Raw genomic sequence first — 15,579 nt, forward strand, 5'->3', positions numbered from 1 at the left:
CTATGACGAAACCGAGGATGCTGAACCCGGGCATTCTTCTGAACGACGATCAAGGAAGGACCCGAGACATTGAGACTGAACTGGCGGAGTACGGATGCTCCTCCTGGAATAGGCCGGTATCAATCGCAATGCCTCAGGCCATTGTTGCTTGCGCATGGAATATTCCGTACCTCAGTGTGGGCTGCTTGCTGGACTGTCCTCCTTCTCCGGATCTGGTCTGGCGTTCCTCTGCCTCTGCCCTGGAACACACCACCGCCATCTCGCTATCTTTTTCCTGCGAGGCCGATGCATTGGATCGCTGCAATTGGCGAAGGCCACGGGAGGCCCCTGCGTCACGCTGCTCGCGCCCACTTTTTTTTCCTGCAAGACACCACACCCTCCCCCTCCACAGCTCTCCCCCTCATGCCGTTGCTTCACAAGTGAATTGTCGCCGTTTGTCGGTCAATGGTCTGTCGGGTGCTGCTTGCTTTCCAAGTCCATTTTCTGCATGAGAGGGTCGTTTGACATTTGACCCCTTTTCTCGGCGAACGGGGTTTTCTTCCTCCGTCAAGAATACCGCTAGCGGTATACCGCTCTCCCGTTCCTGTTCGGTAATTTACGCAGTAGTTTGACGGCGGGAACAAGCAGCTTCCCTGCATTGCAGCTGCCACAAAGCTCTGCGTCAAAAGCTTTCTGACAAACGAATTCCCCCCGCTTTAGACGATCAATAACCGGCCCTTTCCCTGCAGGCGAGCTGGTGCCCCTGACGGCGAGTGGAAATCGCGGCGATTGCAATATCACGAAGATCGGCGCACTCGGGCCACGCTGCCCTCTCCCCCTTTGCGGCCGCCACGACCCGCGCTGCTATTTCCAGCACGCAGCACGGACACGACGAGCCTGCTCCGAGTTTAGCTGGGCTGATCGTTAACGCTAATTGTGCCTGTGCCTGCCGAGAGACCAGACATACCGAGCCAGGACGACCCGGAACGCAGGCCACCTGGGACGAATCCGACGCAGCGGGCGCGGACGGCGACGGAACGGTGCGCGCATTGCATTGCATCGCGTGCGCACCGTTGCCACCTCTTCCCAGGATCAAGCTCTGGAGCTCTGAACGGGCCCGAATCGGCTTATGACACCCACAGCGACGCACTCCGATCCAATCCGATCATAGACCCTACATCATAGATGCCTCCCGGCCGCCCACAATGCCCTGGCAACCGCTGCCTCGAATCGCCTTCGCCGTAGCGACCCATCCCTTTGCCGCCTCGAGCCCGGCCGAGCTCCCGCTCGAGCTCGGCGACGAGCTGTACATCATCGAGGAGACCCCCGACGGCAATTGGCTGCGCGGATACCTGCTCGCGCCCCCAAGTCTCCTGGCTGGCCTGACCAGCGTCAGAGGGCAAACCCTCGAGGCCCGTGTCTTCAGCGGCGTCTTCCCGCGAAGCTGCGTCGAGGTCCGCGAAGTATTGGGTGAGCCTGACGGGACAGAGGATGGCGACCTTGAGAACGAGGAAGGCCTGCAGACAACGCCGGAATTGCAACCAGTACACCTGCGAGGCGGCGACTCGGCGAAGAGCGGGATTGAGGGCAACAATGCCGAGAGAAAGCGGAGGAAAGGCCAGGCGAGGACCTCACCAACCAAGGGCGGGCGCGAACACTCTGACTCGCCCAATGGCACGCCAGGACTACTCTCCATACCAGTGAAGCGCGACCCCGGTGCGCCCCGCCCGCCAGCGCCGGTGCCCATGCTCAAGGTTGGCGACGAGACCCCGACGTCCAGCTCCGAACCGCTCATAGACGAGATCGCATCATGCATCCGAGAATGGCACTCGACCCACCTGCACGAGTTGCTGCTCTCGAGACAGTACGGCAAGCTCGACACGCTGTCGCAGCTCATCGTCTCGCTCAACTTCGCTCGGCAACAATTCCTGCACGACGTGCTGACCACATGGGAATACAACCGCCTGCGCGAGAAGACCGTCTGGGACCTGGTGCGCGTCAACAAGCTCTGCGGGGGAGAGGTGATTGTGCGCGACCCGCAAGCCCGTGGCCGGGTGCTCACCGGGGATGACTCGGTCGTAGAAGTAACGAAGCTGCAGTCGGTCATGAGCCTGCTGGACGAGACACCGAAGCCGACGGTGGAGACGACCGCGTTACACCATCTCCTCGTAGACATCAAGGGCTTCGCTAGCGCTTCCACTGAAGCCACGACGCTGGTGCTATACCTGGCCACCAAGTCTGCCGACGGACCGTTGACGCCCCTTTCGGAGTGCTACATCGTGGAGCTGCCCGCCGGGGGACAGATGGGCAACCTTGCCAAGAACTCGCAGATGCGCACCCTTTTCGCCGACCTCACTGCCAGCGACATCGGCGACGTCGCGTCGACGGATCTAGAGCTCTTCCTCGTCGTCAAAATCCGCGCGGCACAGCAAGTCGTGGCTACGAAGCCCAGTTCGCGGTCCGGAACCATATCGCAGGCTCTGCCGCAGTTTGGCAAGGACCACTCCAAGCCGCCCCTCTCTGCCGGAAACAAGTCGGTGCGTAGGAGCCTGATGTGGGCCGGCATGAGCACGCGCTCGGCGTTCTCGAGGGGCAATGCAAGGCTCGATTCGCTGTCGGAGCAGCCCGAAGAAGCAGTGTCACCAAACACCGCAGGCGCCGAGAGCAGGGACGGGCTGCCCCCGAGCACGGCGAATTCAAAGGCGGGGCGCCCATCCGCGGACGGCCACGTCTCCCAGACAGCTGACAGGACCGTCGGCGTCGGCGTGCTCAGGCTGAGCGCCGTCATGAAGAAGAACGAGGAGGTGGAGCACATCGTAAGCATCTGGGCCCCGGCTGTGCGGCATTCTTCCGAGAGGCAGGAGGGCGAGGAGTGGGATCCGGTAATACGCGACATCCTGGACAGCAAGACGGGGTCATATGAGAAGTCGAGGAGGGCCGAGCGTCTGCAGGTGCACCTCCGGCCTTTTACCAGCCCGGATGCGGATGCGCTGATCAAAGCCACCCCCACGCTGCTGTCCAACATTTGCAGCACCCGCAAAATGGGCTTCTCGGGTGCTCCGACGAAGCCGCGGTCCGACATTTATCTGACAATCGACGAGGCCGTCCTCAGCCGGCAGACCATGCTGTCCCGCTATGGCGGCAGCTCGACCGCGCTTCCGGCCAATGTCCACGGGAACAACCTCCAGATCACGCTGGAAGTGCGCAGGCAATCAGGCGAGCGCGTCGAGAACTGCATCTATCCCTCGTCCAACGCCGAAGCGATCAGCACCTGGAAGACCGTGGTCACAGAGCGCGGCGATCCATGGCGGCAGACGATCAAGCTCGTCCTCGCACCCCAGGATGTCCACCAGGGCCACGTGGTGATGCTGCTGGCAGATGCGCCAGCCCAGCCATTCGCCGTCGCATACCTGCCGCTGTGGGACCAGCAGGCGTTCATCCGTGACGGCAGCCACGGACTCTTGCTCTACAAGCTGGATGAGCACACCGCCACCGCCCAGACTGGCCCTCAGGGCAAGGGTGGCTATCTCAGCCTCCCGTATTCTCTGAAAGGCAAGGAGGAACACCAGGCCGAGGTGACCGGGCCGCTCGCCATGGTGCGGGTGGAAACGTTCCTCTGCAGCACGAGATTCTCGCAGGACCGGGTGGTATTGGGGCTGCTGGCCTGGAAGGATTCCTCGCGGGAGGGGATTCCGGTTCTGCTCAAGCAGTTCATCTTCGTGCCCGAGATTGAGGTCGTCAAGCTGTTGAACGACGTCCTCGATGCGCTCTTCGGGATCCTAGTCGAGTATTCCGGCAATGACGACTACGAGGACCTCGTCTTCACAGCCCTTGTGCGGGTGCTGGACATTGTCCACGACAGGAGGTTCAACCTGGCTCCGCTGGTCGACCAGTACGCCGAGAACAGGTTCAATTATCCTTTTGCGACCGCCTGCTTGGTTCGGTCGTTTACGAGGCTGCTGTCCAAACCGACCGAGCCGGAAACGGCCCGAAAACTCCGCGCCACGTTCAAAGTTGCGAGGCATATCCTGAAGTTCATCACCCACGCCCGGGGCCAGCAAAAGGCGAAGGAGGCCGGCATCGGCATTACGAGCTCGAACCCCGGCTTCACCCGCCACCTCCGCGTCATCTTCAAGGCTCTCGACGCCATGATGCGCAGCTCCGCCCCGGTCCTGGTCGGCAGCCAGACGCTTGCCGTCCAGCACTTCCACACCTGGCTCCCGGAGCTGACCGGCTTGCTAAGCACGGAAGAGATACTCCACATCGCCATCGACTTCATGGATTCCTGCTCCTCCGTCAAGGGCAAGCTGGTCCTGTACAAGCTGGTGCTGATCATCAACTACGCCAAACTCGACATCTTCTCGCAACCCGAGCAGCGCTCTGCCCTGAGTGCCAACACCGTCAGGTGGATTGCGCCGCACTGGGGTCACACCGACGAGGTTACAGACCAGTGGAGGGACCAGGTTCGCCTCTGCTGCTCCGTGCTCGCTAGCCAGATCGACCATCTGGGCCCCGAAATCCCCGACTACATACCCAAGATCCTCCAGTCCTACCTCGCCGCCCAGGCCGCCCCCAAAAAGCCCAAGGACCGCCTGTCCCTGCTGTTCCCCACGTCGTACCCCTTTCCGACGAAGCCGCTCAATGAGGAAGTTGTCCTGGACGAGGCCCTCATCGAGCTCTCCGCCGTCCTCTCGGCGCTGTCCAACTCGCCCAGTGGCATGCAGCTCGAGCTCGCCGAGGACGATCTGCACGTTGTGGTCGAGAGCTGCCTGCGCGTGCACATGAGCATCCTGCAGGGCGAGACGTTCCCCGCCGACTGGCTCAGCGTGCACATCTTCCACCACAAGTCTACCATGCGCACGCTGCAGTACCTCGCCGGCATCCTGCTCGAGAGCTTCCTGCCGCATCCGGACGAGGCCGAGAACTTCAACACGGAGCTGTGGAAGCTGTTCTTCACGACGCTGCTCAGGCTGGTCGGCAGCCCGTCGCTGGCGCTCGAGACCTTCCCGGAGCAGAAGCGGCGCGCCGTGTGGAAGATCGCGGGCGACGTGCGCGAGCACGGCGCCGACCTGCTCCGGCGCACGTGGGAGGCCATCGGCTGGGAGACCACGGTCGAGGAGCGCGCCCGCTACGGCCTCGCCAAGATGGGCGGCTACCAGGTGCAGTACGTGCCGACGCTGGTCGGGCCCATCGTCGAGCTCTGCCTGAGCGTGCACGAGGGGCTCCGCCGCACCGCCGTCGAGGTGCTGCAAACCATGATCGTCAGCGAGTGGACCCTCAGCGAGGACCTGTCGGTCATCCAGACCGAGATGATCGACTGCTTGGACGTCTACTTCAAGACGAAGCCGCTGACCGAGAGCATCCTGCAGAAGCTGTTCGTCGGCGAGCTGCTGGATCGCTTCGAGCCGCTGGCGCGCGTCAAGGACGATCCGCTCTACGGCGCGCTGAGAGAGCTCACGGATACGGTGGACGTGTTCTTGGACCTGCTCGTAGCGGTCCACAGCAGCGACGGGTCAGGGGAGGCGTCGCATCTGATCCACCGGCTGCGGCTGATGGAGTTCCTGCGGGACATGCAGAAGGAGGAGATCTTCATCCGCTACGTGCACCAGCTGGCGAACCTGCAGGCCGAGGCTAGGAACCACGCCGAGGCGGGCCTGGCCCTTCGACTCCATGCAGACCTGTACGACTGGGATCCTCTGAGGACGACGCCGGCGCTGCAGGACCCGGAGTTCCCCGCCCAGAGCCACTTCGAGCGCAAGGAGCGCATCTACTTCGACATGATCAAGCACTTCGAGGACGGCGAGGCCTGGAGCAGCGCCCTGGCCGCGTACAAGGAGCTGCAGACGCAGTACGAGACGAACACCTTCGACTTCGCCAAGCTCGCGCGCACCGAGCGCGCCATCGCCAGCATCTACGAGACCATCGCCAAGAGCGACAGGCTCGTGCCCAAATACTTCAAGGCCGTCTTCAAGGGCCTGGGCTTCCCGACCAGCGTGCGCGACAAGGAGTTCGTCTTCGAGTGCTCGCCAACCGAGCGCACGTCCAGCTTCACGGACCGGATGCAGGAGATGTACCCGTCGGCGCGCATCGTGACCAGCGAGGACATTGACGACGTCGAGGGCCAGTTCCTGGTCATCTCGCCGCTGAGCCCGCCGCGCGACTTCTCCCACCACGTCTTCCAGCGCGCGCGCGTGCCGCAGGCCATCCGCGACTACCTCGTCTCGGCGCACCCGCAGACCTTCTCGGTCAGCACCAAGCGGCACACCACCGGGCCCGTGACCGAGCACTACTCGGAGAAGATCGTCTACACCACGGCCGAGCCGTTCCCGACGATCCTGCGGCGCAGCGAGATCGTGTCGGTGCAAGAGGTCCGCCTGTCGGCCAAGGAGACCGCGCTCGAGCGCATCGTGCGCAAGACGGCCGAGATGTCGGCGCTCGAGAAGAAGGTGGCCGACGGCGAGGGCGGCGACGACGCCGCCCAGCTGCTGGTCGACGCGGTCAGCATCAGCGTCAACCCGAGCTCCGAGAACAGCGTGGTCGCGTACCGCGAGTTGGTTCCGGGCATGTCGCGGACCGGCCAGACGCCGTCGCCGGCCGGCACCAGTCCGCTGCTGGAGGACGAGGAGGCCGAGCCGCCGGAGCTCGACCCGCAGGAGAACGCCATCAAGATGGCGCTGGTGGACCACGCGATCATGCTGAAGCGGTGTCTGGCGACGTTCGCGAAGAGCGGGAACGAGATCCTCACGCGGCATCTCGAGGATCTGCAGCGGTGTGAGTAGCCTCCGGTGAGCCCGGCCATGTTGGAAATTCGGGACGACTAACAGTTTTGCAGTCTTCGAAACGACGTACGCGCCGGAAATTGCCCTCTTCATGCCCGCCCAACCGGCCCGAGGAGAGGCCATCACGCCCTCCTCAACCTGGCAACGCTCTCCGCAGTCCATGACCGGTGGCGGCCTGCAGCAACCACGCGACGCCAAGGCCAACAGCAATTCCAGCAGCGCCCTCCCCAATGGCGTCGCGACAGAGGAAGCCACGGTCGTCCGGCCAGTCTCCCTCCTCCGCCAGGGCCGCGGCCCGCGTCTCAGCTTCCTCGGCGGCCGTAAGAAGGAACAGCCTGCGAAGCAACCCGATGTCAACGGGATTCCCGAGGAGGAGCCCGCCAAGGGCAGCAGCGCCGCCACCGCAGCCAAAGACGGCGCCGCCACCGTCACCAGCGGCAGCACCACTGGCCGCCGCTCCTTCTTCCGCGCCTTCCCCTCGCCAGCCCCCACCGCGCCGTCCGACGCAGGCAGCGCCTCCGCCCGAGCCCGGGCCCAAACGAACGGCACGGACACCAGCAGCCATCACCACGCCCCGCCCCACAGCGCGGCCGGCAGCACCACCGGCCACAGCAACGGCGCCAACCACCCCCACCACACCCACCACAACCGCGACTGGCCGCCGCCGCCCACGGACGCGTCCTCAGACGCCTTCCTCAACCCCACCACCCCCTCCGCGCCAGCCCACCAATTCACCTCAGCATCATCAGACAACACGAGCATGCACGCCCACGCCGGCGCAAGCGCGATCCTGAAAGAGAAGGACGCCGCGCGCGTGTACGAGGCGCACCTGCACGAGGGCCAGGGCCAGGGCATGGACCACCAGTCGGCCGCCGCGTCGTCGTTGCAGTCGTCGTCTGCCTCCCTCGTCGGCCACGGCGTGGGAAGCGTCAGGAAGAGGCTCAGCATGTTGAGGTTGGGCAAGAAGAGCAGTCGGGAGAGGGGGCAGGGGGCGGCGGGGCTCGGTGGTTTGGAGGAGGAGTAGGTCTGTATGCTGAGCATACCTACACTACCTACCTGTTGATTCAGGATCTGGAGGGGTGGGGGGCTCTTCAGAATCTGGAGGGGTGGTGGACTCGCGGAAGAGGCGGGTTGGGCGGGGGACATGGTATCCCCGTCACGCGCTAAGGAACGGCACGTAAGAGGAGGGTTGTGGTTTTTGCCCGTTGGGGGAAACCAAGGTGTGGTGTTTCTTGCGGTGCAGTGCATCAGAGGAGCGAACCTGCCGGCGTGGTTGGTTGGATTTTTTGGGCTGAGAGGCCTGGTTTGGCTTCGCTTCGCGGTCCCACCGGACGGACACGGGGCGTTATACCCACACTACTACTGTGCTGGTTGGTGGTTTCTTTTGTCGGTTTTCGATTCCACCCCTTTTTTTCTTCTTTTGTTCTCACTCGTCGTTTGCATTGCTCTCTTGGAGGGCTTCCCCTCCTGCCACTCCGCATACACCAGCCTCATGTACCACTTGCACGAAGAAGGCGCAGAGAAACCCGGGAGAAGGGCGTGTTGGGGGCGGATATCTTCGGAGCTGGCCCGGCGGATCAGGGTACTCCTGACGGCGGGGCACCGGATCGGGCCGTCCTCCGCCTCGCCGCGGCTCGGTTCGGCCGTGACACTTCGTTTCCGGCTCTGTTGCTTCATCGTCGTCATCGGCTCATTTGTTTTCTTTTCGATTCTTTGTCTTCAAATCTTTTGATGCATACCCCCCTTTGGCTGGCTTGTCGGGGCGAGATGAGCGGCGGACGCAGCATCCTGTCAGTTTTTTTCTTGATATGTTCTCATCTCTCTTCGTTTCTACCCCTTAGCCTTATTTGTGTGGACTATTTTGTGCCGCGGGATTAGGTATCCCCATTGCTGGACTCTCTCCGGTTTTGTTTGTGTCTAATACTTTTTGCATCATCTACCGCTCCCAGAAAGGGGGTCGAGGGGGGAACATTTCCTCGTTGCCGGGGCGGCCTGTAAATCTGGTTTTGTACATGTACATGGGAACTTACTTTGCCTGCGTTGGAGGAGCGGTGCGGGATAGAGAGCTGCTGCTTGCCGCCTGCGTGCGGTGTGTGAATAGAGAGACTTGAGGAAGCGTGGCGAGTGGCGAATTGAGTGCTGCTCCGAAGAGGTCCGCAGGCTGTCTGCTTGTCCTTGTTTTTGCTTGTTGTATCTAGCTTTGCCACGTGAGATTCGACGACTGCTCGCATGTGATGGACATTAATGACACCACATGTGGGCATGTGAGCGTGTTTTGGGCCTGACGCGGTCTGTTTGATCCAGGGGCAGGACCATCACCTGCCTTACTGGCCTGACCACATATTACCTTGTTGGCCTAGCCGAGCCCGGATAAAATAACTTCAAGTTCTACACCTACGATGCAGCGAGAACGAGAGCGATTATAGGTACGGATATAAGTGTTACCCCTGCCGGAACCGATGCTACCGTACCGGGACAACCTTAATTAACGTACGTTGCCGATCCAAGGTTTTTCGCTCTGGTGACAAGGACCCAACCTGGAACTCTCGAACATGGACAATGGCCCGGAGAGAATTACGTGGCCCTGGAGTCGAGGTAGACTTGCGGTCACCCACAGGCCCCTGAAACACGCGCCGCGGATTGCGTGGCGGCGCCGGCGAACGAACCCCACGGAGGCACTCATCCCGGGCCGCGATGCTTCTCCGTTCTCGGTAGGTCTGAGCCTGGGTCCCGGATAAGATGGAGCTGCAGTGTGCAGATCCGTTCGGTATTAGTTGCTGTGGCTGGCCGCGGTGTGCCGATTAAGCCACCAGTCGCTTCGCATGTGGATATTCCGTCATTTTTTTGCAGCTTCGGGGGTCGGCGGCACGGTGGCAGCGGGGACGGACGAGCACATGCATAGACTTACACTCATGATACAGCCTATGGCTATCCGCCAACTTTCCCGCGCCTCGAGGGCGTGCGAAGAATTGGGCATCTCAACTTTGTCCCATCGTCCACTCACTTCCCGCGGATGATCGACGCGGCAACAGATACCACTTGGTATTATGTTTAGCCCGACCCATTCTCAGGCATGGCTAAGGTGTTGCTGCACATGTCGGGCCGGGCACGGTACCGCCTGATGGCGGTGGCTGTCGTCGCCCTGCTGTTGTTCTACACCTCGACTTCAATCATTCCCGCCATCTTCTTCCAATGGCCCAAGCGGGTGTCCATCCTGGAAAGGGGTGGCTCGCGTGGCCGAATCGACGATGACATGCGGCCCCAGGTTCCGCTCGACGCGCTCGAAAGCGAGTTCTTCAGCTGGGAGCACCCGGACGCCGTCTTCCCGGAGAAGAGGTACAAGCCGGCGCCGGCGCCGGTAACGCCGGTCCCGGATCCGTTCCCGCTGCTGTCGCAGAATCCGCCGCCCAAGCGCAGCCTCCTCCAGGCGCCCGAGGCGAACCGGCCCCCGCGGCGACACCACCCCGAGCGTACGCCGCTGTTCGTCGGCTTCACGCGCAACTGGCCGCAGCTGCTGCAGTGCGTGGTCAGCTACATCGCCGCCGGATGGCCGCCCGAGGACATCTACGTCGTCGAGAACACGGGCGTCATGTTCGCCAACCGCGACGGCAAGCTGACGCTGCAGAACCCGTTTTACCTCAACCACACGCAGCTGCGCATGCTGGGCGTCAACGTTATGATCGTGCGTCCCCCAACCTCCTTCGGCCTCTCTACCACGACCTGCAGGACACAGGCACTGACATGCACCCGCTGCAGACCCCAACGCTGCTCACCTTTGCCCAGCTGCAGAACTTCTACCTCTGGTATGCTCCCCAACCTTCCCGCTCCAGTCCCCCTGCGTATCTTCAACTAACCCACCCCCCAAAACCAGGACGGCCCTCAACAACGACTACCCCTACTTCTTCTGGACGCACCAAGACCTGCTAGTCTTCTCGCACGAGCACAACAGCAGCAGCACCGCGACGAGCGGCTCCGCGCCACCGCCGTCCCTGTACGCCAACGCAGTCGCGACGCTGCGGTACCTGCTCTCGCCGGCGGCGCCCAAGTGGGCGCACCACTTCTTCGCGTACGACCACCTGACGCTGGTCAACCGGGACGCGGTGCTGTCGGTGGGCGGGTGGGACACGCACATCCCGTACTACGCGACCGACTGCGACATGTACGTGCGGCTGATGTGGGCGGGGTTCTGGCAGGGCGAGTCCGAGATCGGCATCATCCTGGACGTGGCCAGCGTGATGGCCGACGTGGGCGCGCTGCTGCGGATCCCCGGGATCCGGGCGCGGCTGGTTGGGGAGGAGCAGGAGCAGCAGGAGCAGGCGGAAGAAGACGACGACGAGGAGGAAGAAAAAAAGTGGGTGGCGGAGCACGGCGAGCGGTGGGAGCGGCTCGTGCAGCTGGGCTATCGCATGGAGGCGGCCAAGTACTCGGAGGGCAACGCGTGGCGGAATACGTGGCAGATACGGCAGCGCGGCGGGCAGGGCGAGCCGTTCTACCGCGATGCCGAGGGGTTCGAGACGGGCGTGAAGATGATGATCGATACCGGCCGGGCTGTGTTCGCCGAGAAATGGGGCCACCGCGGGTGCGACATTGCGAAGGCTGGCAGGACCCCCGAGGATGCCTGGCGGCTGGAGAGGGACTGGGACGTGGACACGGAGGGGGCTGGGTTTCAAGGACACTCGTGGTAGTGGGCGTCTCGGGTTGTGTCAGTAGTGTGGTTCGTGGGTGCAATAGCAGGCTTGAAATGCCGTTGTGAAACACTGCTTAGGGTACATGACCTAGACCTGGGCTCGGTTTGCGCATTTGCGCAAACCTCGGCGACGGCCGGGTTGCTGGGTGCTTGATCTTAGCTCGCTGCCGCAAACAGGTCACCAGTGCGATGCTCCGCTGCGGCAGCACGACATGGCTGCAGCATGCCATGCATGAACTCCTCACAGCCTCCGCCAGTAGGAGATGGGACTTTGACCGAATCTCTCCCGCAGTCCTCCGTGGTTGGTTGAAGCAGCCGGGTCATCTCACAGAACACGCTGATGGTTTCCAGGACGGTGCGTCGGCAAGAGAACCACCATCCCTGTGCTTAGGACTGGGGCCGCATTGGAGAGTCACCAGCTCACTCCATATCCGCCTTCTCGGAAGTAATTGGAAAGAGGTCAACAACTGCCTTGTAAGGAGAGAGGCTGTGTCTGATTCTGACGGAAGGAAATACACTGCAGTGAAAGTACCATTGTCCAACAGACTCCCAACGAACAGTTCGCAGCAATGACCGAACAAGGCCACGGAAGGCCCACCAAGACATGTCGGGACAGAAATACACTGAAAACCACACATCGAAACATAAAGAACCGTCCACGCTCATCCTAGCAAGACACAGAGACTCAGTAGAGCTCATTGCCGAAGTCGGCACCGCCGATGGCGCACGGCTCCTGCCCTCCCTTCGACGACAAGGAGTAGTATGCCGAGTCGCCGCCGAACCCGTCATAGTCTAGTCCTTGGCCGTCAGCCAGGAAAGTTTCTAAGTCAAAGTCCTGCGCCAGGCCGCTGCGCAGTTCGCGATACTGCTGATCCTCCCACAGCTGGTCCATAACCTGCTCCAGCACGGGCAGTTCCGGGCCGGGACCGGCGCCGGTAGCGCAGTGAGACGGCGGGTTGGGCTCGGCCGCGTCTGGGCCTGCCGCCGTGGCGTGCCCTTCGTGGTAATGGAAGGTCCGGATGATCTTCGTCTCCACCTCGCGGATGATCTCGCCCGCCTTTTGGTTCACCTTGTCCTGCATCTCCTGGAAGAGCTTGTCGACGTACTCGGCAAGATGCTGCCGCACCAGCTTGGGCAGCTCCTTGCGCAGGTGCTCGCGGAGCTCGTTCAAGCGCGCGAGCCGGCTCTGTTCGTCCGCGGCAGAGGAGCCGCTTGGCGATTCGTAGTCTACCAACATATTAGCATCACAGTCATGACCTAGCCGTTCGTTCATAAGCAGACATACACGGCGACGGGACCTTCTCGTCCGGGAAGATGATGCTGTACATGTTCTGCCACTTAGTCTCCTCGGAGCAGTTCGCCTTGGCGCGCTCACGGAGCAGCTTCTCCTGGTCGTCGGTGATGGTGTCGGGCACGCGGTCGCGCCGGTGGCAGGGGACTTCGGCGCGCAGGTGCGCGCGGACCGACTCGGGCTTGTCGAAGTGCTCGAAGCAGCGCGGGCAGAAGGTCCTGAGCAAGTGGCGGCGGTACACGTGCTCTCTGCAAGTCATCGTCAGCAACCGAACCCCCTACTCTCAAGTAATGCAATGACGACCAAGCTGAACTCACTTTACTCGATGGACATCTTCCCACCCGGGCCCGCAGCACGTCGGCACATTCTGATACCTGTCCGGATCATGCTGACGAAACGGGCACGCAAATCTCTTGCCCCCCTTTCCACCGCCCGCACCTCCCCCCTCCTTCACCCCGACCCTCTTTTTCTTCACCTTCACCCCATCACCAGCCGCGGCGGACCCACCTTGTTTCCCGGAACCACCACCGCCCTCCCTCTCTGGGACATCAGCGTCCTCCTCCTCCCTCGTGCGCTTAGCCCTCCTCCGCGGCGGGGGCGCGAACACCGCCCCCTCCCTGGCGGGGGCGCCGGCCGCCGCCGCCAAGAAGTCAGGATTCTCGAGACGACGGTCCAGCGCCCGCTCAAAGAGGACCATCACTCTGTCGACGATCTCCTTCTTCCTGCGACTCAGCAAGCTGCTGCTGCTGCTGCTGCTGCTGCTGCTGCTGCTGTGTCCTCCTTCGCGGCTGTTGGTGTGGGTGGTGTCGGCGGCAGTGGCGGCGGCGGCGGTGGCAACGCTGGTATTGGTGGTGATGGCTGGGGCAGTGGTGCCTTTGGAGCCGCGGGGTGCCATGGACCGACTGGGGAAAGCGGGGGGGAAAAGGGGGGTGGTTTCGAATCCGGCCAGACTCGAAAGAAGGGGTTTGGGGGCGGTTGTCAAGATAGGCGGCCTGGATCTCGAGACATGAGATTCAGGTTTGAGTTGATTGGCGTCTTGGATTCTTGGTGGGGGCAAGAAAGGGGTTGGTTGGTGAGTGACGAAGGGAGGGGCGACGGTGCGTGATGCTAGCTGGGATGGTGGGACAAGGACCAGAGGATGAGAGCAGAAAGCGTGAGCTGATTGGGGTTAAGACACAGGAGAAGGCTGTGAGAGACGTGAGTCCTTGCGAGCTGAGGTGCCGAAGACCGGAGCCGTGAGTCGTTGCCAGTTTGTCAAAGGCCGGATAGGAGACGATGGCTTGCCAGCAGGAAGACGTCAGTGAAGAAGAGAACCGAAAACTGGTAAAGAAGATTGCCAGCCCAGAAGCCTTCTTCATGACTCACAGATTGTGTTATATACTCATGCCAAGTTTGCGCAAATGCGGAGAGCGTCGAGAAGCGGGCAGCTCCGGATGGCCTTCGACACAGCCGCCCTCCTTCAGTTTCCGAGTGACCGCAGCCATTCTGCAATGGGGCCGGCTCCCCCGCGTCGAGATCCATGCGCCGGCACGGATGCGCACACCAGACTGGAGGGGGCATTGGCTGGCTGCATACATGACATGCAGCACAGGGCCCAAGAGGGAATAGCACGGGGGTCACTGCCTTGGCTGTCTGCAGTCACCGGGACATTGCGCGAGCGGCTGGTGCAGGATGCAAGTGCTCAATTGCGGGAACCACTGGCCGCTCGGGCTAGTCGGGCCCGCAGATAAGGCTGAGCGGGGAAAGTGTCGAGACATTGTCCTCATGCGGCAGCAGAGTCGGGAATAACGGCGTGTCGGGACATGATGATGTTTCGTGTCGTGCCGCCAGCGACTCTCCACGCCGAGTGTGGTTGGGCCCTTGCTGACCAGAAGGCTGAATGCGACATCACCGGCATCGGGAGGGGACAGGAGCCCGATGAGCTGGCTTGGGGAAGCCCAATCCCCACGGGTGATACCGTCCAAGAGCAACCGGTGGCGCATCGTACGCATAATGTCAATTGACGCATGAGCAGCGCCACCACGACCGAGGATCCAGAATGGCGTCTTGCCGGAAGGAATATACCGGCGAAACAGCTCAATCGCGGAGATTGATGAGCTCCCAGTAAGTCAACAATCGCGCATTCCCGAGCCTGCCCCCCCGGAGCAGCAGCCTCGCCATTGTCCGAAGAACGGATGATCCGGCCAGGCATCAACACACCATCTGAGCTATTCTATGTTGTCTCAGTACCGAATGCTCAGTGGCGAAACTCGACTTTGCGCTTCCACAATGGGAGTCCGCTGCTTGGTTGGTAGTGCATAAAACCCGGATTGGCCGGCGGCTTCGAAGACGAGATGGAGCAGTATCGCCAAAGATCAGTCGATTGTGGGAGTTTTGAACAGCCGGCAGCAGAACAAACTCGAGTGTACCATTTCTCATCCAAGGCCGCGCCACGTCAAATCCCGGAGAATGGACACCGATCTGCAGCTTTCTGGCGAGGGGTGAGTAGAAAGTTCCGGACAGGAGCAACACGGGGGCTGACCATGGGATAGACAATCTTCGGAAACGACGACATACGCGCTGGAGCAATACCTCAACAGTGACGGCGGAGTGACGGAGCGCCTGTTGAGGGGGCTCAATGTCGGTGATATCGCGGGCCGGACCCAGGCGGTGATGGATGCGGTGGACAGACTTGCGGATAGAATCGCTCAGCCGTCTCAGACCCCCAACTGACCGAGGGCTGGCTCGGCTGCTTCGGTGCGCTGTACAATAGGTTCAGGGGTGTGCTGCGCTGCTGGCGAGTTCTTGGGCTTCAGGGTCCAGGTGGCGCCATGGGACTATCGCCCCTCTCAAAGGAGATGGGA

General features: G+C 62.0%; 4 protein-coding genes across 4 annotated transcripts; 3 read left to right on the forward strand and 1 right to left on the reverse strand.

Annotated features, from left to right (window-relative positions):
* Positions 1-911: 911 nt before the first annotated feature.
* On the forward strand, positions 912-7,950 carry THITE_2124636 (uncharacterized protein). Its single transcript, XM_003658088.1, has 2 exons — positions 912-6,750; positions 6,812-7,950. The coding sequence occupies exons 1-2, from the start codon at positions 1,185-1,187 to the stop codon at positions 7,780-7,782; spliced, it is 6,537 nt and encodes a 2,178-aa protein (XP_003658136.1). The 5' UTR covers positions 912-1,184; the 3' UTR covers positions 7,783-7,950.
* Positions 7,951-9,831: 1,881 nt separating this feature from the next.
* On the forward strand, positions 9,832-11,443 carry THITE_2148402 (uncharacterized protein; the record flags this gene model as incomplete). The annotated part of the gene is made up of 4 exons (XM_003658089.1): positions 9,832-9,965; positions 10,047-10,440; positions 10,515-10,561; positions 10,630-11,443. The coding sequence occupies 4 exons, from the start codon at positions 9,832-9,834 to the stop codon at positions 11,441-11,443; spliced, it is 1,389 nt and encodes a 462-aa protein (XP_003658137.1).
* Positions 11,444-11,809: 366 nt separating this feature from the next.
* Positions 11,810-13,041, reverse strand: THITE_2124637 (uncharacterized protein). Its single transcript, XM_003658090.1, has 2 exons — positions 12,731-13,041; positions 11,810-12,672 (listed from the first exon to the last, which is right to left on the reverse strand). The coding sequence occupies exons 1-2, from the start codon at positions 12,993-12,995 to the stop codon at positions 12,131-12,133; spliced, it is 807 nt and encodes a 268-aa protein (XP_003658138.1). The 5' UTR covers positions 12,996-13,041; the 3' UTR covers positions 11,810-12,130.
* A 2,143-nt stretch (positions 13,042-15,184) lies between these two features.
* Positions 15,185-15,448, forward strand: THITE_2093298 (uncharacterized protein; the record flags this gene model as incomplete). Its single annotated transcript, XM_003658091.1, has 2 exons — positions 15,185-15,216; positions 15,268-15,448. The coding sequence occupies 2 exons, from the start codon at positions 15,185-15,187 to the stop codon at positions 15,446-15,448; spliced, it is 213 nt and encodes a 70-aa protein (XP_003658139.1).
* Between the last annotated feature and the right edge of the window lie 131 nt (positions 15,449-15,579).

Source organism: Thermothielavioides terrestris, chromosome 6 (genome assembly GCF_000226115.1).
Source record: "Thermothielavioides terrestris NRRL 8126 chromosome 6, complete sequence".
NCBI classification, from domain to species: Eukaryota; Fungi; Ascomycota; class Sordariomycetes; order Sordariales; family Chaetomiaceae; genus Thermothielavioides; species Thermothielavioides terrestris.